Genomic DNA, 25,903 nt, shown 5'->3' with positions numbered 1-25,903 from the left:
GATTATAAGTAGTCGACTTTTCCAACTGTAAAGACCTAACCACTAATCATGTGAACATCAGCGACACCATAATCTGAGTAAAGACACTATATGCCTCTCCAGACAATGTTTTATGAATTCTTTCTCAAGGAAGTACGTTTCAGTTTGATTAAACCTTTCTGAACCTTGATTAACATCCAGACTAATCTATTGATCTATAGCTGGAAGGGGCTACTGCATGCTTCTGACTATCAACTGAGAAAGGGTTAGACACTTGACACTTGAATCAAGCATCAGGATTCCACACACGTTCGAAATGAAAAGCTGCCTTCAATTACACAGTGTATTGTCTGCATCGATTTGGCCTCAGATATGAGCTAACACTTACACACACACTCTCCCTGTCCCATTGTAACCACACAAGTGTGCTCACCTGCCTTCCTCTTTGTGTTGTTGCGTTATATTCTTTCTCAGAAACAGATAAAGTAATGGGCTTCACATTCACTCACACACACAAACATAGACACTGTTGTGGTGCCCGGCTCACCCAGTACAGCACGTCCGTCCAGCCCTCCATGGTTATACACTGGAATACTGTCAACATGGCGAAGGCGAAGTTATCAAAGTTTGTGATGCCGTCGTTTGGGCCCTCCCAGCCCATTTTGCATTCAGTCCCATTGCGTTTACAGTGTCTACCGTAAGCTCCGTCAGGCGCACACGGTGCTGGCTTTTCCTCTGCAATCGTGCCTGTAACAACAAGAAAAACAGGACGAAATGAGTGAAGAATTCACTCCTTAAGATGAGAGCAGCCAATGGTTTCAGCTCAATGTATATAATCAATTTCGCTCTCTTTTTTAAAGATTTATTTTTGGGCATTTTGTGCCTTTATTGGATAGAGGAGGACAGTGGACAGAGTCGGAAACGGGGAAGAGAACAGGGAGAGACATGCGGCAAAGGCGACCACAGGCCGCCCGTGTACATGGGTTGCGCCTTAAACCACTAAGCCTTCTGTGTGCCCAGGTTCTCTCTCTTTTTTTTTTAGATATCCCCACCTTTGCCAACAAAGCAACAGCATGATCTCTCTTTTTGAATCTTGAAATACAGTCAGTTTAATGTCATACTTCTTTTCCACCCTTTAACACAGTCCCTTGTGGTCTAAATGAAATGACTGTAAATAACCAAAGAAAGCACCAGAGGAGGTTTTTGACCCTATATACACCCGGGCTAAATTACCATTCTCAGATAGGTGAGTTTAGTGTATCTTTTAAATGCAAATGAGCTCCTCCTAAACACACCTCTCTCTTCCTGTGTATAGCTGTGTACTTCCATGAGTATGGGAGGTAATCTATGGATGGAGATACCAGGTGAGGGGCATGTATTATTATAATAATTCACTGTGGTGACACAGCAAATCCAGATTCACAGCAAACTATCAGATTACATGGCAAAGATGAACCTTAAACAAAGGGGTGGGTTGACTTAATTCATATTTGTGGGACACTCAGGACACACAAGTACATCTGCAAAAATACTGAATGATGGGTTTTTCTGGATGTCTCCCCTTTAAAAGACTTTGTAGATACAACCTTGTTTTTAAAAAGTCCTTTTCTTAGAACAATGATCTTAGACTTTGTTACTATGGGGTGAATTGTAGAAAATTCTGAATGCTGAAGTACTGAAAATAGACGCAACATACTTTACCACAGTAGCTGGATTTATCCAGTCCTAAATCTTTTTTGTAAATCTATCTTAAAAAAAAAACAAAAACAAAAAAAACATAACTGTACAAGGCAGACTTTTACACATGAACAGTGTAAAATCTGGTTTGTATGAGGTTTGCTTCCTCCAGTTCCTTTGAACACACAAAATTAAACTTTAAGCGTAGCAATGGAAAGCTTGACTTTCATTTCACTTCTGCCCTCTAGTTTTGAGTTCACATGTTTGTGTTTTCCTATCTTCCAAAGTCATCCAGCTGCAAACCACAAGCCAAATCACATCCTACGTCTATAAATTACTCAACTAAATGAAAAAAAACTTTAATTTTCAAAGCAGGGTTAAAAGCAAGAATTGAAATATTACCAAACACAACCACCATAACAAAAGCAATGTGAAAAATTGCTGTGCTAATTATACAAAACAAGCTCTGGAGAGTGATGTATAACATAACAGAGTATTCCAACAGCACTTATCCACTGTAAGCTAATGCCTCTCATGGGACATATAACATCACCATAACAACACTCAAGTCCATTTATATGTAAGGGCCTTCACAGAAAAATGTTCCGGGCATTTATGCCGACTGCTGTTTCAATTATTGCCCAAATAATTCATATAGAGAAACATAAATGATGGTTTAAATAATAAATGGTTTCAACTGTTTGGGGAACTGAATGAACTCTATTTTCTCCTCACTTTACAGGCTGATGTGCGAAGTCTTACTACAGTCAGATAATTATGCAAATGTAACTTGGACTCAATAGAAACAGGTAGTAGGAGGACAAAAGGGCTTTCTTTGATATTCAGTCTGAAAGGTTTATCGAGGCAAAGCATGCAGCTGAGTGTGTCTCTGTGTGAATAAATGCTAACTGAGGCGTGCTTTCACACACAGTTGAGGACATGTTTCCATATTTATCTGAAAAAGGTGATGCATGAATGTTTGATCATGCATGTTTGTATCTGCATCTGTGCATCCCTACACAGTTGACAGAATACTCCTTTTTCAAGTCATTCTCTTTATAGGTTTGTGTGTGCATGTTTACCTGCATGCTCATTAACGCAGGTCTTGTGCATCTTGCCCATGAAGAGCTCCAGGCCGATGATGGCGTAGATGATGATGACAAAGAGGACCAGCAGGGCGATATGGAGCAGAGGAACCATGGCTTTGATTATGGAGTTCAACACCACCTGTAAACCTACAGTACACAAAAACGCAGAGGAACTACTGAGAACATATTCAAGATTAGATCTTAAAAAAAAAAACAAACAAAACACAACTAAAGGAAAATCTATGACTCAAAACAATTTTTCATCTTATTCTATCAATGACATTTAACAAATATTACAATTTCCTTATGGGTTTAAAGTGTAAGCTGTTAACTTGTATCTAAAAGTGCACTATGAGGTTTCAGGGGAGTACTAAGTAATAGGATGAATGTCTGATCTTGATCTGAGTCATGGTCTGACTCACATAAATAAATGTAGTGAAAAATAAAAGGAGTAGAACAAGCAATATCATATTTTACTGCACTGGATATCAATTTCAAGTACTAATCTTACCTTTGCTATTAATCGGGCTGTACAATATTGGATTTTTGCCAATATCAAATATGCAGATATTTCCTAATTATTTTACCTGATAGCAATTTCATTCTTTAAAACGCACTTTAACATTTCAGGAATTTATGCTGAGGTAGGACAGTTGGCTCTGGTTAAAACAATGCAAACTTATTTGCACATTTGGCCAATATAAACAGCCGATACAGGATAATGATGAACTTTTTAAGCTAATATCTGCCAGTGCAGATATAATGCAAATAATACAGTGCATCCCTGGTTATCTATACAAACCCCTTCCCCATAAAAATGACAGAATCATTCAAAAACACTAAAGAAAGAGAACAATACTATGAGAAATAGCCTAAATCACACTATTTATGATAGATAAGATCAATTATTTTTTTCAATATGGCCTTATTCTGAGCAAGTGTTCAAATTATCCAGTGTGTGTCATTGTGGTGTAGCGTTTCCATTTATTTCACCCTGAACTCAACCAGGCACAACCTGAGAGGAGAAAATCCTGATTTCATTTTTCAAATTCTAGGTTTCCCACAATGACAATTTATTGATAAATACCATTGATTGTACAGGTGTAATGCTGCTGATCAAATGTAGTACAGATGACAATGTTAAATAATGTTGTGACTGAACACTGTGCACAGTAACACTCAAGCTCTGAACCAAACAACAAGATTGTGATATTTGAATTATTAACCTCCTCATTTGTGATCTGTGAAACACAAACACACACAGGTGTGAACTGTTTCTCAGTCTTCATTCACAACCGATCCTCTCCTGTCTTCTGGCCTGTTGGATTATTGATTTCTGTAGTTGCTAACACAGACAGGCTGACAGACAACTCATCCACTGCTCACACTGTCTGAGTGTCGACAGGACAAGAGGATTGTGTGTGTCAGCATGTCTGTGTGTAGATTTAAAACTGTGTGTATGTGTGGCAGCGATATCAACTCCAATCTGTGCTTCATTCCTCCCCAGCCTCACCCAATCACCATTCACACCTGATCCTCAGGGCATCCTTGCCACTCTTTCTTTTCTTGTCTTTCTTTCACTCTCTCGCTTTCTTTGTTCCTTAGCTTTCAGTACTTACTCGGTACTCCAGAGACCAGTCTGAGGGGTCTGAGTACTCTAAACGCCCTCAGAGCCTTGACGTCGAAGCCCGCCGCCTTCCCTCCAATAGGAGTGGCGCCGTCCCCCTTGGTGGCCTGCTCCAAGATCGCACTGAATAACCTGCAGTACAGAAAGAAATGACTTCCACAATCAACACTGACTTTCCATATATAAGACACCATCTTAAAAGGAATAAAAAAAAAGAAATATACATATGTACAAAAACAGCACATATTGATTAATATTGGTTAACATAACTGATTCACAAGTTGTTAAAAGTCTGCACTGTAGAGCCCTGAGCATTTTTGCCTGCTCAGCAGAATTTCTGACCATTACCAAACCTTTAAGAAATGTGTCTCAAAATACATTTGCCAAAACAAGGCAGAAAAAGGACCACACTCTAGTGATTCAGCTTCTTATGGTGCCAACCAAAAAACTCTTTCGAAAAACTGACAGGTCAGAACTCAATAAAGTCCTTTTAAACTCTTCAATTCCACCTAATCCCGCCTTACCCAGAGTGAAAATAAATTTGCACCTGCACGTCTGCAGCCTGTGCAGAGATTCATGCAAAGTAATTCTCAAATAAACAGCTCTATGGATCTAAAATTGAAGCAATCATTTACAGTTTTTGCAACATACTCACTCCTGCAAACTGCACAAAGTTTAAAGCATGCTGATCCGCTGCACCACAATGGCGGCTGTAGCCCTCTGTGACTGACACACTTGGACAACTCAAGCCGAGCCTCTCAGTGTGCTGTCAGCACAGATATCAACAGGCATTCAGCGATCTACGGTGTTGCAGTCAGTGTTAGTGCCCACAGGCTACAGGAGAATTCACTTTTAATAGATTTAATAACCGCCATTATGGGGGTAGTGTGCAAAATAGAAAGTTCTGTGTGCTGTCTGTGTGAATGTGCTGACACACAGGGTCATACTCATTATTCCAGTCAGTCAAAATGACAGACAGCCTTCAAAATCTTCCATCATCCTTTTGAAATATTTCCTCCAATACGGATATTGCTAGGTTAACACAACCTCTAATGAAGACATATTTGCTGTTTTGCAATCAATCTAGGAGAAAACCAAACAGTAGAAAATAAAACAGCTTAATTAGTCGGCTCTTTAATCCGACAAAAAGAGACTGTTTCAGATGTTTTTCTGTCTGTGAGACACTGCTTTAACAATGTGGCAGTTCAACAGAACTCTGTGCATGTGTGTAATGAAGGTAGGACTTGATGAATGTGTTAATAAGACACAGACTGCTCAGTGCAGGCTGAACATAGCACACATTTATTACTGGAGCATGACATCTCAGAAATTCTTACCTACCTTTTATACATTTCTGATCCTACTTGAGCTATAACCTGAATTAATTAACGGTGAAAGCAAACATAATGACTGTTGCTTGTCATCTCGGGTTTTGCATTATATATCTGACTCAAAACCTCCAATCAATTTAAGGAGGAGGGGAAAAGACCTTTGGGACTTTAGTAGGTATCTTTATTTGGTCAAATCTGACATGTAAAATGCTCATCACACGTCTGTGATGCTGAGCAGTTTTGAGGTTCAGTGTCTTGCCAAGGGCAGTTTATCATGTGATTGCAGGTGCTGGGGACCAAACCCTTGACATAACAGTTAACTGTACCACTGAGTCCCTACCGCCGCATAATGAATACGGATTGTTGTACTGCTAGTCCTTGATTGTATTGCACATATTTTAGGGGACAAGTCTAGAAGTAGATGGAGCTAGCAGTGTTTACTAGCTACAGTAAACATTCCAGCTTTCAGTCTAACATTAGCATACTGCTGTCATGTTTAGATCTGATCTAAGACAACAAATATTAATCAGTCTATTTCAAGCATTCTTAACTGGGGCCTTTTTTATTCCTCAGAGCAGAGCCATACTACAGCAGGTTGTTGTGTCCTTCTGGCGGTCAGCAATCCCCAAAATATCCTGTTGTGAATGATGATCTGTTTTTTTTCCCCCAATCCTTCCGATGTGATGAAATCTCTTTTAAAAATAGTTGAGGATTAGAATTGAAAATCATGTATTCTGAGTCTGGCCTTGGCATCTGTGAAATTATTTATGGACATCTTTTGGGTATCAGTGGCTCAAAAGCTCACATTTCCATATAATAAATAATGCATAGTACGTTTACATTTCTACTGTGCTTTTTGCGCTGGTCTGAGGTCGGTGTTTGTTTCTGGCAATTAAAGGTTTGAAAAACAATTTATACTGGCATTGTGTTTTATTTCACTCTGCTCATAAAAGGAATCATCCTATCTGAATAACAAGAAACTTGCACTTCTTCCTCCTCAAAGGTTATTCACATCAACATCCTGTCACAAGTAGCTACATATTTTCATATGAAGGAGTAATAAGTCAATAGGTTGGAGAAAACCGATTTAAATAGAGATGCAGATGCAGATGAAAATGAATGAAAATTGAGGTAGATACTGATACCAAGGTTGAACATCAAAATTCAGCCTATGACAAAGATTTTCTTTTTATATCATTTCTTTTGGTGTAAAACTTCTTCTATCTTGTAACATTTTCTGTCACATTTGACCATGAAATCAGATCAAAGTCTGTCTAACTGGTCACTTCTTCCCCGTAAAAAAGCTCTTGTCTGATTCATCAGCTAGATATACCTAATGCTTGCATGACATTGCTTTGATAAAATAAATAAACATTCGTATCCAGCATCTGCTTATGCCTCATTATTTGGTGAATTCTGCAAACAGGGCCGATATGGTCCGATTCTGATGATACATCCCTAAAAGTAAAAATACAGTTTGTTTGCAAACCTAGAGCGACACTTTAGGCAAAGTACTGTTATTTCAACATTAGTGTTTCCTGCAGATCTTTAAACTCTCTGCCTTAACTACCATTCCAAAAAAGGAAATAAAAAATTGTAAAATTTCACCTGGGTCTCTACGTGTGGAATGCAACAGTAGCTCTGATAACTGTATGAGAGCCAACAGAGGCATCTGGTGGTTGAATATAACATTAATTTCCCTGGGAGGGAATCCATTCACTGACTGAAGAATGCTTGTTCTGCTACTTAGAGGGCGATACAACCCCTTTTAACTCCCCTGCAACTGGACCCTCTTTTGGTTTACAATACTACCAAGTTAGCAGACAGCTAACCAACCATATGTCAAATGGTGAAAACAAGGGCGTGCATTTCATCTCTGTTACCTTCATAAGTACTCAGTGCTCTACTCAATGCTTATGGTGATAACTGTAGGCAGAACACAACACTGCCTCTGCTATGGTTAACAACTGTGCTGCTCTCCTTGTTGGTCAAAGTCTGGCTTCAACTGAGAAGCATGCAGACAATATTTGATCTAGTTTTGGTTTGATTGAAGGAGGCCAGTGTTTTCCACAATATGGTACTGTACTTGGTTGGCAGGGATGACCATCCTGCTCTGTCACATTCTTTGAGTTTAATTATTTGTGTTTCTGCTCTTTTGACAGTATTCATTAAACAGTTGATTATGTAGTGACGCTCAAATAGCATCCCTCGTCTACTGAAATGTTTCACTCAATATTCCTTAATCATAGCAGGTGAGCCTTGTGTATGGAGGCATATTGTTGATGAGGAAGTGCATCAAGGTTGAAAGGAGGTTGGAAGGTGCAAGGAGCATCAGAAAAAATGCTGGAACAATAGCATAGTTTTCAACATGAGCTGGCCCACTTCAACTGGTGCATTTATGGAAGAGATCTTCCATGAATATCTCTCTCGTACACACAAATGGTGATCATATACAATCAAGATTAAAGAAAAAGGTTGGCAAATACACTTGGTTGGCTGTAAATAAACCTGGGTGGCACAGCCAAGTATAGCCTATGTGTGGGAAACACTGCATGAACACATGCAAGAGTAAATCAGTCCTAAACTGCATTATCTAGATGTGTCAGTCCCAGTTTAAGTAATGTGGTTTAGTAGGATTCTAGTCACAAACATGTTATATGTCTTTAAAAGTCTACTTTTAGTAACACTAACACAATAAATCGTCATTTTCTGTCCCACATATGGTTGGTGTGCATCTCATGAATGGTATATAAGCATGTGGTGGTCTGAAGATCTGGTACTGACCATACAGTATATTTTGCAGTTCTTGGACCATGTCAGCACATACACATATTAATGCAAATAAAGTATTCAATTAAAATGCTAAACATGTGTTAATACTGTTGCCTTTTGGTGGCTTTTATCCCCTATTAGATTATTTACAGACATCTCTTTAGATGTCAGTTGCTCCAAAGCTTGTATTTATGTACGTCCAGCTGAGCTTATCACTGTCCCTCTCCTCTCTGTGTCTCTGAGATCCTTTAGAAATCACCATACAATACCATTTTCCAGCTAGCGAGGCTCAAAGGCCAGTCAGCGGCACGTTAGTCATGGGGAATTATCAATTAGCATAGATGAAATGGCCACTTGAAAAAGACCTCTCAAAACATATCGCCCTCTTTCTGCCTCTCACTCTCTCTCTCAACCTCTCCATTTCGCACTGGCTCCCTCTCAATTTGATTTACTCCCTCTCTCTCCCGCTCTCGGTGGGAAGCACGCCTTTGAAACACAGTATGAAAAGCATGTCGAGGAGCCAGTTTTGCACCATCAGCACAAGTCTTTTGCCATGGTGGAGTGTTAAATGATAATTAGAGCCTTTGAATGTAGCACCGCATAATAGCTTGTGTACATCCGCAACTAAAGATAGCAGACTGTGTGTATGTTCACAACAGAAACAATGGGATCAAAGGTTTCAGAGTAGTCAAGGCATACAAATACAACTGACAATATTTGTAATTTTTATGAATTAAAAGCAGAACTGCCACTATTTTACACCACTAAATTACATTTCCATAAGATAATGTTATTATTAATCTATTAATCCTATTAGGTTCATGCAAGCTATAGGAGAGGCTCCAACAGTAATCTGAGCATGTGCATGTGTATGTGTGGGCCTCCAAGGCTGCTCGCCACCAGGTACAAGCTCCTTCACCCATATGGTGAACATTTCAGTGGGGGCAAACTCTGTCACTTTTCATCTATACACAGACACAAATACACACACACAGTCACACACAGGCAGACTGGCAGATAAGCACTCTCAGGCTCAACCAGTCATGCATGCACACACAGAGTCATAACGCTGTGTCTGCAGCTAAACATTTCCTGGAACTGCACGCCATGAGTGTGTGAAAAAGAGGCAGGTTATGTGTATTTGATTTGTTGCCATTGTGTGCCATTTTCCAAAGTTCTTATACAGAACAGATCTGCTAACCCTGTTGCAAAGGATGGGTTAGGTTTAGGCTGGGGAAACTAAGACACTCAGGTGAGGGGATTTAGATCTTCTTTATGGCTGTTTTCAAGTGTCTCTTTTTATTGAAAAAACACTTAAGGATAGCATTTGTTCACAAAAAAGCAAGAGGTCTCTTGCAAAAACTGTGAATGCTCCAGTGAAGCACAGGAAATGCAGAACACCAGTAAGGAATCACTGGGAACAGAGAAAAGTCAGTACATTAAAGTGCAAGCTAGGCCTGAAGATGCGGTTATCGTCACAACATTTTACAGACACTGAGTATGATCATTTTAACCCCTACACTTTAAAAAAGGGATTTGTTTCCCCACAAGCTGATAGATTTGCCTGGTTTGGAGGTAATCAATATCAGAAATTTCTTAGCCCTTCTACTACACGTCTGACCATGAAGGGAGACAAAAGTCTTGAGGAGTCTTGTACTGAGATATGAGATATGGGGCTAACTGCACTAGGGATGGGAATCATCAGCAGCCCCAGATTAGGATGTTATCACGATATTATCACAATACTTAGGTCATGATGCAATATTATTGAGATTTTCAACATCTGCAATACATAGTGTTGTGATACCACGTACGATGATATACTGCGATTTATACCATTTTTCAATTGCATTGACCTCCACAAAGTAATTATTAATCAAAGGTTTCATCAAGTAAGAAAAGACTCCAAGTCTAGCCTATATTCAGCTCACTTTAGTCAGTCATGTTTGTTGTCTTTGTGCAGTATTTTATTTTCATGCTGCCCTCCTTCCAACCCCATGAGTCATGCCCATCTCGTTTGTGCCCTGCTAGTTAAAAAATCCAAACGAGGGGGTGCACTCCTAATGTCCTTCTCTGGTGCTGCCATATTTTCTTTACGAACGTTCTCATGCTCTATCACCTCTGCCGACAAAGCAATTGATTTTGTTTTTCTGGTTTCATCGACTTCAGTACAAATTAGAAATGTATATGAAAAAAATTGATACTTGGCAGCTGTGAATCAGTAAAATATCGCCACGCAAAACCCCAATTCCAATGCTGTATCGATTTTTCCTCTCACCTTTAAGCTGCACCCTTTTAACAGCTGTTCACCCTCTTTTTGTCATAAACCTGCTTTTAAGCAGACACCACGTACCCTCAGCTAACCAGTATACATATTCAACTTCTTGATGAAACCTTTAGACTCAGGTCGGTATGGTCCACAGTAGAACAGATTGTTGTGTTGGTTAGGAGCTTACACACATTTTTGTAAACTTCAGTGACTTTTGTGTTAGTTTTCATTATGATTCCTCTTTCCATCCCTTCTCTACTTGGCTAATCCTGTTGAGGACACTGCCAGGAGCTTCATTTGTTAGCAGAGCTGTCAATCACAATGTCACAGGCTTAGATTTTTTTTAATCTAATATCTAAGTGAAAATAAAATTCTCAGCTGGAATACATTAGTGTGATAATTACAATTTATCTGATTTTTTAAAAATTACTATCCATTTCTTATCTGTTAACACAGAGGAGGCAGGGTCCTGATATGTACTGCAGCCAGTACAGGGAGATCTAAATTCTGCAGACGCTGTTCCAGACAGATGGGGTTTCGTTCAACCTTTTTTACTATCTCTGATTCTACTTTGTTTCAGTGCCATCAAAGGGAAATGAATATTGGGTTATTTTAGGGAAGTTATTTTATTTCAGCCTTGTAAATAAAAAACGGTAAAAGGGTTGACAAAGAGAAATTTTTAAAACCTTGGGGGAGTCTAAAAAGGCCATTTAGGTTAATTCTCCCAAAACAGCAAACACCAGCACTCCTGAAGTGTCCTTGAGCAAGACAGCAAACCCTGCATTTTCAGAAACTACAGCTTGTATTTGACTTTCTTGACCTTCTTGCAGCATTGTTTCAAGGTAAAAAAAAAAAAAATTTCCTTGACAGCAAAAATACTGTTTTTATGCACAATTAAATTAAACTGCAGCACAACAGAAGCCTCAGTACAAACAGACAGCAAGCAAGAGAGAGAGAGAGGCAGACAGAGAGGGTAGATAACAGCACAAGAGTGGTAAAGGTTGTGTTTATGCCAGGGGCACTGGCACACTGATGCCAGCCGATGGTGCGTGTGTGTGTGTGTGTGTGTGTGTGTGTGTACCAGTGTGTTTTTCTTTGGGGTGAAGCCAACCACTTTCAGTTTGTGACGGCTAATGTGAATGAACACTTCACTGGCGATGAGTATGCGTTCACAGAGCCTTCCTTCAGGCAGAGGGGGGCATTCTTGCTGCCTTTTCTCCAGCATGCACTCAACAAACACTGGCTGAGACACACAAACAAACGATCACACAACACACGGTCAATTAGACCATTTTTATGGCATTAATGTAACTGTCAGGTCCACTGGCTATTGTGTCATTACCCTAACACAATATTGTACACTAAGCACAGCTGGCAGGCAGAGCACACACACAAACAAGCATGTACGCACACACTTGCACACAGGCCACAGGCACAGAGGGTTTAGCAGATGGGCGATGTTGCTGAGTTGAAGATAAAGAAAAACAGAGCAGAGCTTTGCTATCAGCATCTAACAAGCTAATCAGTTTAGCCTTCACCAATACACTGCAGGCTGCAGCTTAACTGATCCGCAGTGAAGGAGGATTGTTTTATTGCAAAACTTGTTTTAAAAGTTGACTTGGTTGTGTGTTTTCATATTAATAAAAGTCACAGACTGCATAAGTAGGATTATACCTGGAGACAAAGAAGAGCAGATCTTCCCCTAACAGGCCTCTTGATTTGAATTTAATTTCTGTTGAGATGAGATGAGAAAAAAGGAAACTGCTTTTCAGGGGTGAATGGTTTTGGGGCTGGACAGTGGCCCATGGTTAGCACTCTCCCTGCATGAGTGGGTTCTCTCTAAGTACTCTGGCTTCCTCTTACATACCAACAACATGCCTGTTAGGTTGACTAGTGACTCTAAATTGCCCGTAGGTGCAAGTGCGAGTATGCATGGTTCTTTTTCTCCATATGTCAACACTGCAACTCTCTCGCCTACTGACAGCTGGGATAGGCTCTTACCACTGCAACCCTGAATGGGATAAGCAGTACAGATGATGGCTGGATAGATGAACAATTTGGAAAAAATATCTATTTGCAATTATTTTGAATCAAATTGCAAATAAGATATCAATTGTTTAATTCAAGAGAATGATCATTGTCATGTCAGTTTCCTTTTGATTAAAAAAAATAAAGGAAAGTAGAATTTTTTGTAGTATTTAAAATAATGGCACTTGAATGCTTGCATACTTTGTAAAGCACAACATCTTTGCTACAAAAAATGCGCTAAACTGGTATTTTGACACACATTTGAGGTTCAAGAAATATTAGAGGTTTTACCTAAATTTCATAAATTGCTGAGCCTTAATTTTTATTATCAAAGATTAAGTGAAGATATTGGTGGAAGGCTGAGCCTCCTTGCTGTTTCTGGACGACTCTAAGGTGTCCACTGGAAATGGGACAGAGTGTAGCACTTTGAATACCTCTGGCATAAGACTGAAGCTGCCAGTTGTCTTGGCTGTAGTTCCATTTGTTGACAGTAATTATGCAAAGATACTTTGATTAATTGCCAATGATGTGCTGATGATTAAAAAGTGTTAGCTAACGTTTTCAAAACCTTGGACGACATTGGCAACACAAGACTTGCTCTTCATGTCAGACTTATCAGATCATTAAAAGACTTTCCACAGCTTTCTTTTCAGAGTGTTTTCTGGCTACTCACCCTACAACTACGATAATGAAATCCAGCAGATTCCAGCCGTTCCTCAGGTAGGCGTTTGGGTGGAAGAGCAGGCCGTATGCTATTACCTTCAGGAAAGCCTCCACCGTGAAGATGATGAGGAACAGATACTCCACACGCTCCTGTAGAGACACACAAAAGACAGCTCTGTTATTTACCTTAGCAGCAGAAAAGTTATAAAGAGTAGATGCTGTTGCACTGATACAACACATTATTCTGACACTGTTTTAAAAAAAGGCTGGTCTATACAAGTATCCAGACATAGACACATTATCTACATTCATGAACATTTTCACAGTCTCTCCTATCAGGTATGAAGAGCTTGTATGTGACTTGTGAGTGCCGACATTGCAGGCTCCGTCCTCCTCTGCTGCTCTGATTTTATCAACCAGAACAAGCTGTTCTGCTGCCGTTTGTGTGGCTTCCGTGTGTGTGTGTGTGTGTGTGTTTGATTATTTATGTTTGAACATGTATTTGTCTAACTCATAATCATGTACACAATCAAAGTATTTTGATTATTTAATAAAAGCCACTCTCTTCCTGTCCTGAGAGGCTACTGTCTAAAGAAAGGAAAGCTTGCATGTGTGCATGTTTACACAAAAACACACACACACAAATACACACAAGCAGCATTTCTACTACAGAGGTCTACAGATATTGTTGTCATAGAGATGACTTCTGCCTAAAAGGGTCCTGGGAAATGTCCTAGAACAGCCTTGAGACTCAGAGAGAGGATCATTCAGATAATTGTTAACTTCTAAACTGTTAGTTTCTAATGTAAATCAAGTATCTACTCTAACAGGCTCACTGATATATTAATCGGTGAGTAATCTTTATTGACAAACTTTCTTTGCCTCATGTCATGGCTCCAGAAGGTCCATGTATTATTTTAAATCTAATACTTTATTTAGCTCCATCTATCAATGTATCAGTGAATCCTAGTCCTAACAGCTCCTCCTGTTCCCACTGTTTCCCATGAACATGCACACACACAGGGCCAGGGGTTTGGGACACAAGGCCAGCCAGGTCTTTCTCCGCTCCCAGTGCCCTCCCTTAGGGACCGCTCGGCTGAACCTGAGGCTTGAGGGACTGTGCTTTCATATGAGTCTGATCTTACCAAAATAGCATCACATGCTGAAAGAGTTTGAAAAGAATCCTCCAAAGACATGACGCTGTCATAGGAGTGATGTTGGAAGCAGGCAAGTTTATGTCATAATGAGGACTGAATGATATTGGAAAACTGACACTGTGATTTTTTTTGTTTCTGATTTTCACACACTGCAGCGCACAACTGGTGAGGTGAGTTGGACTAGGAGTTGCTGATGATAGCAGGAATATACACTCATGATTGACCTCCATAACTGTGCGTCTGCCTTGAGTGTATCTGTGACAGCAGCAGCGTTACCTGCAGCCCGATCGACACAAAAGACACACTGCATACTTAGTTCTCTTCCTGCTGATGGTTTTCATCAGACAGACTCTAATGTAGTTAATTCGCAAACAAGACAAAACTCAACCAACTCATCCAACAACAGAAGAGTCAGTCCAATAAGATTAAGGTCCATGGATAACACTGCTCATCCTGCAATGTGACCAATGCGTATGCAAACATCACAATTTTGGCTGAAACCCTATATCATTCTACACCTGTAACATTGGTGTTGTTCAGGCATTTACCCATTGGTAAACAAAGTAATTCATTATATCATCTCTGTATTTAATCTTATATTATTTATTACTTCATGGGTGTTTAATATAAGATTTTTTTTAACATTACAGTGAAGCCATTATCAAGTATCTTATAAAGCTGTCACTTAAAAAATGGATATCTTTAAAGTTGTTTTACTCAGATGGCATGTATGTAACAGCTAGTAAAAACCATGGACTTAACAAAATGTACACTGAGGCTACATCCACACTGCAGTTAAAAGTGACCTGAATCAGAATTTTTGCTCACGTGACTTTTTTCTGACAGTGTGAACAGCACATGTCACATTGAATCTGAACTCTTCGAATCAGATTCAGGCCACTTGTGTTTCTAAATCAGATAAGTATCTGATCTTTTGGAAGTTGACTGCAGTGTGAACAGGCAAACAGAAAAATCAGTTCTGAGAAAAGATCAGAATTGAGCATTAAGGCCTGCAGTGTGAACGTAGCCATAGTCTCAATGAAGTCATCCACTGGTTTCTAAGGAGGCTAGTGGCCATCCCTACATTAGATGCTTTCTCCACTCAACATGGAGTCAGTCTTGTCACAGGGTTGAAACAGGTCTTTGACTGACAGGCGGCACTGTATGTTGTTGCTGTTTGCTGGGAAGGCTAAACAGCCATGCCTCACTACCTAATTATGCTATTATACAAATTTCTGCATGAATCGGATGCTAATATGATTAAAAAAGATAAGTTGTTAAAAATCAGCCATAAAAGCTTTTACATGTAGAGAAATTGACACTAAAGTCATTTATGAACTAAAATCTTATGTAGCATCTAACAGTGTTTCTTAGTCTAGAGCTAATCTAAATTTGACTCAAGGAGCTGCAATTTCTTTGCACGTCACTGGCCCCAAGCTGGGTTGGTAAAAAGGTGTTGTCAAAGCTTTAAGTACATGTTAGTATTGGATTAGCTCATGTACACATTGGCTGCATTAAGATTTTATCTCTTAAGGCAGATGTGAGTTTAAAGTGTCTCCAGCTAAACAAACAACTCCCTCAGTATGCAGTGAGTCTGTGTCAAAGTGCCATTAAGGCCACACACATTCACATATACTGGGCCATGAGAATCAGTCATGGATGTAGCCACATGACAGCTGTGGTTTACTGTCACATCTGTAAATGTATAAGTGGTAGTTTATTTTTGCTGGATTTTTATAGCATTGTATTCTCAGCAGCTGTTACCATATGACACCTCTGGATATTGATAAAAGAATCATGCTTTGATATTAGGTTTTTAATGATGTGATTATCATACAAACTGGGATTTGGAAGTGTTTTTCCCACACTTAGAAATGCTCAAGAAGCTTGACAGTGGAAGGAAGGATGTGAATAATAATACAGAGGATTTGCACATTTTGATGGACCGACAACTTGAAAGAGAGTTGATTTTTAGGTCCAGGGATTTTGCACCTGAAAGCTTTGTTTTGTTTCACGTCTCTGTTTTAGCTAACCTTCACTCATTTAAATTCAAGTCCATCCAGTGTGCATTTAGGGCAAAAAAGTTTGCAGTTTAAAATAAAGATCAAGACTTTTTTTCAAGATTATTTACACATTAAACACCTGTCCTCTCTTCTGTTTGTGTGCATCAGTTTCAGAGTTTGGAGATTTTTTTATTTGTATTCATCACAAGATCTGCACATCCTCCAACACATAACAAGAATAATAGTCTACGAGGAAGTAATTAATTTAGTGAAAGCACACAAATATCCTCCCTCTCAATACACAAAAGCTCTCCATCTTCCCCTCTTTAAAACACTCGCAGACACACTTCTAGGCAGTGTATCTGCTAGTGACAGGCAGACAGTGCGGCGCTCAGATGAATAAAACAGAGAAAACATCTGGTAGGAGCAGCTCAGCCTGATGCATACACAAACACACACACAAACACACACACTTCTCTACCTCCTCTCCTTCCGTTCATACAAACCCCATAAAGGGCAAAATCCATAAGGGGCATGACTAATCTTGTTAGTGACTGGAAAGAAATGAGACAGAAAAGATGAGAGACTGAGGGACAAGAGGTGGATGGATGGATGGATGAGATAGATAGAGAGAGACAGACAGAAAGGTGAGTATGTGGGTGCAATAATTCAGTTAACTGTGATAGGTCAACCAAACCGCCTATCCATCAACCAGGCCAATCAGATTATGGTATCGACATTCTACCATTCAGCGGACAATGTTTCCATTCCCCATGACCTTCTGCATGTGTGTTTAGTGTGTGTGCAAGACGGGATCACCATGAAGCTGTTTTGAGCAAAAATTAAAAACACCAGCACACAAGATAAGTGGGGATCCATCTAAATATGCAAAATGTAATCAAATTTTTAGATGTTATTCAAACTAAATGTGAAGTTATGCATGTTTCCACTCACTACTACTGAGCATTAGGCACTACTCACAATGGAAAAAACAGTGCAGAAGACTCAACACTTCAGTGCATTATAGTGTGGGTAGCCAGCGAAGGATGAACATCATATAGGAGGATTTTATCTACAGTAATGGAGGGTTTTAAGCAACTTTTTCTAGACCTACATACTCTTGAAAAAATCCTAGTAACAGCCACTGCACTAAAGTCACTGCGTACATTAGAATAAAAGATCTCCATCATAATGAGAGAAAATAATTTTTTGAATAGGATGGGTTCTTAGGGCTGTTTTACCCCTATCGAACACAATAAAAGTCTGAATATACTGCATTAATGAAGACACTTTTTTCATGTATAAAAGCAATGTTTTCCCACTCAGCGTATAAACACAACCTTTTGAAATACAGTCTAAATACAGTGGCCTTCTTTTAAACCAGTGTGATACAAACAAATAAAACAAAAGAAACCCCAATATAGATTTATGACAATGTGTATTCAATCCGATAAAGTTGGTTCAAAAGCAATTAATGCATTGTAGCATGAATCTAAATGAGGGTGCAACGGCTTTATGCAATAAAAGAGTAGGCTGGGGTGGTGGAGGTTGAGTTTTCCCAGCAACAGTAGCAGCATGTTACATAAGCATTAATGCAAGCAGGGATTAGTGAAAAGCAGGGCTGGGTGATATCTCGAGATTTTAATTTATATCGATATATTTCTATACGAGATATGACACGGGACGATATCGTGATATCGATATAATTAGTTTTACATTAAAATACTTAAACGCGAGTCACTATTTCGCCTACTTCTCTTGACTCTGTGCTGCTCTTTGTCCTTCCCCGCCTCCCTCCCCCTCCGAAACTTTCCGAAACTCAATGATCCCCCCTCTCACCACAACAACAGAGAGACAACATGGAGACCGCTAACAAAATGAGTGTAGTCGAATAGTTAGTCGGTAAGAAGAAAAATAGTGGCTCTATCATTTGGAGATGGTTTGGTTTTAAGTCTTCAGACAATCAGCAAATTAATGTTTTTTTGTAGAGAGTGTTGAAAACAAGTCACAACTAAAGGCTCGAGCACGACGAATCTCCATCATCATTTGCAGCAGCGGCACAGGGGTCCGCTTGAAAACAGGGGTCTCAGTCTGCTACCAAGTGAACCCTGGTGCGGTTTGTTTAAGGTGTGAAAACAAAGAGGACCAACTTGTGATTAAAAGGCATGAAGAGGCATAAAGCGTAATGATATACGGATTTATATGTGATTTAATACACTCAAATACATGTTGGTACCTTGCTTGGCGCCTGTGTTGCCATAGCAACAAGTTGTACTCCGTGCTGATTTATTCGTATCGTGTAAAGAACAACATGCTGGACAGCTCTCCGCCTCGCTGGCTGCTCACAATGCCTTCTGCAAAAGCAGAAGCCCCAAGACAGCGTAAATTATGTGTTTTTTCATTGTTTATGTGGAAAAAAAGACCGGCGGAAGGAGCTGACGTTCCGGTTTCGTCTTCTTCTACGCCGTCTTTTCTTCCTGGTCGCCGTTTGTTTGCAACAACAGCGCCCCTAATGGGCACATATTTCCTGTTTTGTGAGCTTAACACAGAGAGGCATATTTGTTATATTGCCCATGTCAGTTTACATTATTTATTAAAACAAAATATTTGAATGTTCAGGACTCAGGGGCTGTTCACAAGAGAAAGCACTTTTAATGGAAAGAACTACCAATCTCAGAGAAAAGCTACGTTGTCAGATGTAGTAAATATTATTTGTGTTTTGTATTATCTCTTTTTACATTTTGCTTATTTGCACAGCTATATGTATTTTGTTTTGCAGAGAAAAGATTTACTTCTTACTTCTTTTCATGTAATTAATGAACATGTCAACCTATGCAACTGGTTCAATAAAAGACAGTATGCAGTTCATGTGGATTTAACTCAAAACTGAATCTGTTTATATTCCTTCTTCATGGACGAATATATCGAGATATATATTGAATATCGAGATATAGCTAAAACATATCGAGATATACATTTTGGTCCATATCGCCCAGCCCTAGAGAAAAATACGGCATATTTAAATATAATGCTGTGTCGAGAGAAAGAGATGTGATTGTCTGTGGGAGCTGGGAGGTGATAATTAGTATCAGCTGACCGTCAGCTGATCATGGCTGGGCATATGACTTCCGTGTCCTGCATGAACTTATGCTAAGCTTCATATTGTGCAAGTTTGATTCTATGAATGAATGAAACCTTTGTTGCTTCAGAGGAAATCTGTCACAGAAAGCATAAAAACTTAAGAAACTAACAACATCAGCATCCACACAGGACTTGGGAGGAAGATGGTTCATGTTTTAGCTGATAACGATAAAAATATTGATAAGCTAAAACCTTATTGATTTCCAGGTTTTTTTGTACCCCCGTTTCGATACCCATCCATTCACAAGTCAGCCCATAATGAAACAAAACAGATCAATAAAATGTGTTTTTAAATACTTCATTAAAGACTGCAGTGTTTCCTCTACCATTCTATTAGGGGGGTGCCCCGCCCCCTCAACTACACCCCCACCCCCCTTGATTGTCGAGTCAATTTTATTTAATTGTATTTTCTATATAGCGCTAAATCACAACAGAAGTCATTTAAGGATATCTTTCCTACAGAGCAGGTCTCTACCTGGTTCCTTTATTAAACAAACTAAAGAGCCTTATGTTATTTATCTTGTTTACATGAATGTATTTATTTTGAGTCCTGGTTTTCTGCTTGTTCCCTCTGTCTCCATGCCCAGAGCTAAGCAAACCCATTAGCTCACTGACCAGAGAGCCCCGCCCCTCCTCCCTGTGTCAGAGCTGGGGTCTAATATGTGCTGGGATGCTTTGACTCAGTATCATGAGAGAGAGCTCTCCAATGCAACTGATTTATCCTCTAAAGTTGTGTATGAACCGATGCCCCACTTGTTTTGCATCTGAGATGGTCAAAGAGCGCTGGATTTCGGCGCGAGATTGCAGCAATTGCGCACAAACATGCTACTAAGTGACAAACCGATAGGAAACGTGGTTAAAATCAGCAACAGTTAGTTTCATGTCCACACCAACTCCCTCTTGATCTTCTCACCACAGCAGCTAACACCCCCCCCCCCCCCCCCCCCCCACACAAACCTGCCCCCACTCACAGGTGTGTGGGGGCAGGTGAGCCATGAATATTGGAGAGGATCAGTTCCTAGACGGTCTGGCCTGCCCATCCGCGGGTCACCTGATGATCATTTTATCATTTTAACATTCATTCATAGGGACCAATAAACTGGTGGACAATCCTTTTGGCCTTTTCATTCCTCGCGTGCATGTTTCTCATAGCGCCTGACGCTATTGGCGATATCCATGATTGTTATTTACGCTCGTAAATAAACCTCGTCCACATGCAGATTACGACAGAAACTCTTCTATCCTCTGGATAATAGTGAAGAGAGAATATAGATAGATAGATAGATAGATAGATAGATAGATAGATAGATAGATAGATAGATAGATAGATAGATAGATAGATTTTTATATTGACAGGTGATTCACAGCTGGAATTTACATGAGTAGCACGATTCCTTTAAGTGTTTATGTTGGTGTCCTGCTGAACATCTAACAAAGTGTAAATCTGAATCAGCAAGTGACTTAGCAAAAGTTTGAACTCAGACAAAGAAGGTATAACCAGATCTGTGAGCTGCATAAAAAACTTTTGTTGATATTCTGGAAAGTTAAGATGTCTTTTCTTTCTTCTTCTACTCTTCAAATTCTTGTCCTCTCTCTCTGTATCTCCTCATCCCTTACTTCTGTCTTCACCTCCTCTTGTTCCTCCCCTCATCTCTCTCTCATCTTCTCAGTGGGTGCCAACCATACGTTACCATAGAGACCAAGATGGGCTCCAATGTTACCATGGAAACTGTGTGCTGCAGCATTACTCTCTCTCTCAGTCTGTTTCACCGTCTCTCTCTTCCTCGCACACATACATGAACACACAAATTTGATGACACTGATCAGTATTGTACCAAGAATATCTCAGCACATCGGCCTAATTACTACTCTTCTGTCAGCATGCAGACGTCCTATTGTGTGTCTGTGTGTGCAACAATGTGCACGCCAGTTTTTTGTGTCTGTGTTTGGTAGTGTGCATCCTTGTGTGTGCGTAAACTTGGGACTTTCTGCCTGTTCCAGTGATTCATGTCACATACTTAACACTAGTTGATTATTAAACTGAGGCTTATGTGAAACTTTAGCATGCCATTGCGTTACAGTGCACAGGTCTTTGCATGAATAGAGTGTAATGTAATAACAGTGCTGTAAATATAAGATTTGGAAGAAGCATACAGTCCTACAGACTCCATGAATGCCTTTTATGTGGAAAAAATCAGTGTTTGTAAAAGGGTAATCAAGTCTTAATAATTGTAGTGTATGTTTTATTTTCCTCTAGTGAAGGTTTAATAGATTTTTCAATGGAGCCTGAAATTTGAGGTGAAGTTTTGGGTCAGTGTTCAAAAATTGGTTTAGCTTTTTTTCTCTTTTGTTGTAATTACTACAGCTTGGAGAGGAATAAAGACTTCTAATAAAGACTGACAATGCTGACTGAAGCAGGAGAATAATAATGTTGTATTAACTTTGATGTGAAATTCACAGCAGTGATGACCATGGCTCAAAGGTCATCGCTTCAGTAAGCTAGTGGCGATCAAGTGAGGGAATTTCCAGCCAACAGCTCTCAATTTTTTTTCCCTGCAAGGACATCAAGCTTTCAGATTTTTTTTATAGTCACTCAAAAGAGGAGGAGAGGAGCGCAGAGAAGAGTCTAGGGGTTAAAGAGTGTACTTTACTGTCTATTGAGGTGGGCAAAATGAATGGAAAAATATTATTTCTAACACTCACAATGGAAGTTCTTCAAAGAGGTCCTTAAAGGTGTGGTAAACTTTGACAGCACATATGTGGTAAAGTCTGAGATGGTGTCAATCATCTTTGTCTGTTGTGCTGAGTTTAGATGGGGAAGCACTTTCTCAGAGTGTAAATAAAACATCAATAAACTAAAGGAAATACAAACACACCAGATTCTCACTCATTTTACCTGATAAAAAAGGCCAGTAGTTAGAAAAACACTCTACTCTTATAGGACCAAAGAGGATCTTTCTGGGCATGCAGTTTAGAGCTATATGTGAGATTGGGGTTTGTGTTGGGATTAGTTGTGGGACAGCTGATAAATTGCTTGCTTTTTTCTCCACCTTTCATTTCTTTCTTTTCTCACCTTATCAGCTCTGCTCACTTCATTCTCTCATTCTGCAGTTGTTCTACTCACAGGATAATCTCGCTTTCATTAGCTGGAGTGTCAAAGGGTTAAATCACCCGGTGAAAAGAAACAAAGTCTCCACACGACTAAAGCGGCTTGAGGCTGCGGTAGCTTTCCCTGAGGATACCATGCGGTGACCAGCTGTACGTAGGGAAATGCTGTTTGTTATTACAACTTAAAGTAAAGGCCCTTACAGGGGTTTGCTACAGCAAATTAAACATATTGTAATACTGCTCCCCTACTAAACCAACAACTCTTTGCAAATCAAGAAGTTATACCAAATAATTTTCACATATTTCAGCAGTTTGGGATTGGCAGTTTTATACTGTGCAACAAGAGAAAAAAAACTACTGACTTTTCCAGACTTGGACTATGCAAGAAAAGCTCCTCACTAGATCTCTGAGGAGCATTTATAAATAAAGACATTAGTAGAGAGTGACCACTCAGCTGTTTTTGTTCTTATGCTCTCAAATCGTCTGAGTTAATCTTTTTTTAACACTGCTGAGCATGTCGGTGTCACTGCTCCCTTACTGAACAATCACAATCCAGATGGAGCAGTTTGAGCCAGTTTGTGACACGCAAAAGCAAAATTAAGAATATGGAAGCAGATGGATCAATCAAGTGGAAGAGCCACCAACTAGCCTGTCTAACCTCCAACGCGCTGCGAACCGCTGGTGAATTGTACTACCGAACACATCGCTCCCTCTCTAGTCTATCAGAGCATTTCCACAGCCAGCGCTCCAGACTTTCGGCGGTGCGTGCCTGGACCGACACTTTGTTCTGCTTTGTCTGAGATACGCTGCAGGTCTATCTTCATCGCTGGCCACTGCCAAACCGTGTCAATACTCATTGATCAGAAAGCTCCAGAAGAGGAGGTCACAAGCGTAGAATATTCAGTTCTTTCAAAATACAACAAAATGCACGGACTCGTAAATCATCACAATATCAACAGTATGTCTCATCCTGCAACGAGAGCAAACGGTCACCGAGAGGTCACTGGGTCACAGAGCTACAACAGCCCCATTGATGAGGGAAAGTTAACTTTTGGGGATATTTTGCCAAAAAAATTTTCATAAAACCACAGTTCCTAGAGCTAACATTAACCTTTTAACTTCCTTATGTACTCACCCAATGGAGGAAGCAATACTATCATGGACTTTTACCGGAAAGGATGATAAATTGAGGCCCGAAGGTAAAACAGTCTGCTGTTGACATACTATTCCTGCGTGAACTCGCAGTTCTGCCGTGATCTTTTCCTGCTGATCAGGGCTGCATGTCACGGTGCAGCGCACTAGACTCGCTTCCAGTGGTAGAGGTCGCTTGCCTTCAGTCGGACCAAACATGCGGCACTTTGGTGTGCAGCGCAGTCGTCCTATGTGGAAATTGCAGGTAAGCTTGCCACAATAAGAGATCATGAGAAGCAGACATAGATCTGAAAACAGCAGGTTTCAGATAAATTACTGTCTTACGGGTGGCTCTGTGATGAGCATAGATCCACAGACTTTTAATATGAGCCTAGGAGGACAACTCCATCATAAAACTTTGATGTTTTGGCTGCTTAATGACTGTAGTGAGCACCTGCTGGCTTCAGTGTTTACTAGCTAAAGTCCACTGCCATGCTTTGTTGAAGTAAATTCTTCATCAGCCTGTTTAAAGATGTTGAGCTTAACAAGCAATATGGCAACAAAATTACAACTGTATGGTGAACTTCAGAGTCATAGCACTTGAGGGAGAAGTTGAACTCCCACTTAAGGTATGACATTCCTGGCCCTACAACTTGCACAGCTAATATGTCTGATAAAAGCAATGAATGCTACTTTAAGACAGCCAAAGAAATACCATAATTCAGAAATAATGTTGATGAGTTCTGTGACAGGTATTGCCTTTTTTCTTCATGCCACATGAGCGCCTCATTGCTTAGAAACACACAAACAATTTACCAGCATGCTATGAACATGCCAACACCACACACTGAACATGAATCTCATTAACAGACCTAAGATCCAATCTGAGCGCCTCTGGATGAGGATTATGTTTGATTAAGGATTACACTGGTGTGTGTGAGTGAAAGAGGAACAACAAGAGGTTGTGTTACTATCATCAGTAACCTTTGACACGTGAAACAAAGATAGATGACCTTCTGCAAAGGATTAGGCTTCACATACACATCGACATAATCAAAGCTGTCTGTATGCTTGTGATCCCAACACATTTGCTTTGCCTCTACTGATCTGAAGCCACTATGATTTCCTGCTGCATTTGCATGTAAATATGAAGGGAAATGTCTTCTATAGACCTCTATATAGTAAAACTAACCATACTTTCACATTTTCTACAGTAATGAATATTTGGCCTTATTGAATACATTTTTTTTCTTCCTGTCTTTGTATTTTTTCCTCCAACTTCAGAATATAAAAAGTTTATAGAAAGAGGATAAACTCTCGTTTCCAGGCAACAGGCAATGTAGCTGCCAGATGTAGAGGAAAGGAGGGAAGACAGAGAAAAGTTGACATACAGAAAGGTTAATGTGGGCTGTACTTGTGTGCATGTGACAAAAGCTGAGACACACAATTTGTCTTCTGGATGTATAGTTGTTTTTTTACTGTTCTACGTCATGAAATGTAAAACAGCAAAGTTAATTTTACAAAGCTTTACTTTGAATCGCTAAGTTCATCTGGCCAGGTTTAGTTGGAGACAGGTGAATTTTTTCCTTCAAAAAGATGCAGAAAATATTTCCCCTGAAAGATTTTGTGCATTTTAAGAGGAGTTGTAACTTAAAGTGGAGCAATGCAAAGTCTTTAGTTTGTCTGTTTAAACCTAAACACAGAGAAGAAGAGTAGGAGGGCACTGTACAGATCTGACAACACTGATCAACAAATCTCCCTGAGAGTGTCACATGCGAGCTGTGCTAACTCTACACACACAGACACATGTCTCACGCTATCACAATTTTCCTTTATCTCACACAGAGAATGTCACATGCTATTTATTTCTTCCTCTGTCAATTTTCTTTCACTTTCACACACGGGAGCCTGTAATCTGTCCATCTTCAG

The 25,903-nt window shown here is 39.8% G+C and overlaps 1 protein-coding gene across 5 annotated transcripts in view; it reads right to left on the bottom strand.

Moving 5' to 3' along the window:
- The window catches only part of cacna1c (calcium channel, voltage-dependent, L type, alpha 1C subunit), a 285,780-nt gene that overhangs the window by 93,051 nt on the left and 166,826 nt on the right, over positions 1-25,903 (bottom strand). For 4 of the 5 annotated variants that reach the window (XM_041781270.1, XM_041781272.1, XM_041781269.1 and 1 more), the window contains exons 4-7: positions 13,445-13,584; positions 4,364-4,503; positions 2,739-2,891; positions 527-726 (exon numbers count right to left, since the gene is read on the bottom strand). In XM_041781270.1, coding sequence (XP_041637204.1) covers positions 527-726; positions 2,739-2,891; positions 4,364-4,503; positions 13,445-13,584 — 633 coding nt within the window. Of the gene's footprint in view, positions 1-526; positions 727-2,738; positions 2,892-4,363; positions 4,504-13,444; positions 13,585-25,903 lie in introns of those variants that run through there. The other variant, XM_041781274.1, reaches the window with a different exon arrangement.

Source organism: Cheilinus undulatus, linkage group 23 (genome assembly GCF_018320785.1).
Source record: "Cheilinus undulatus linkage group 23, ASM1832078v1, whole genome shotgun sequence".
NCBI lineage: Eukaryota > Metazoa > Chordata > Actinopteri > Labriformes > Labridae > Cheilinus > Cheilinus undulatus.
The sequence above is the reverse complement of the archived record's forward strand: the minus strand, read 5'-3'. Positions and strand labels throughout refer to the sequence as shown.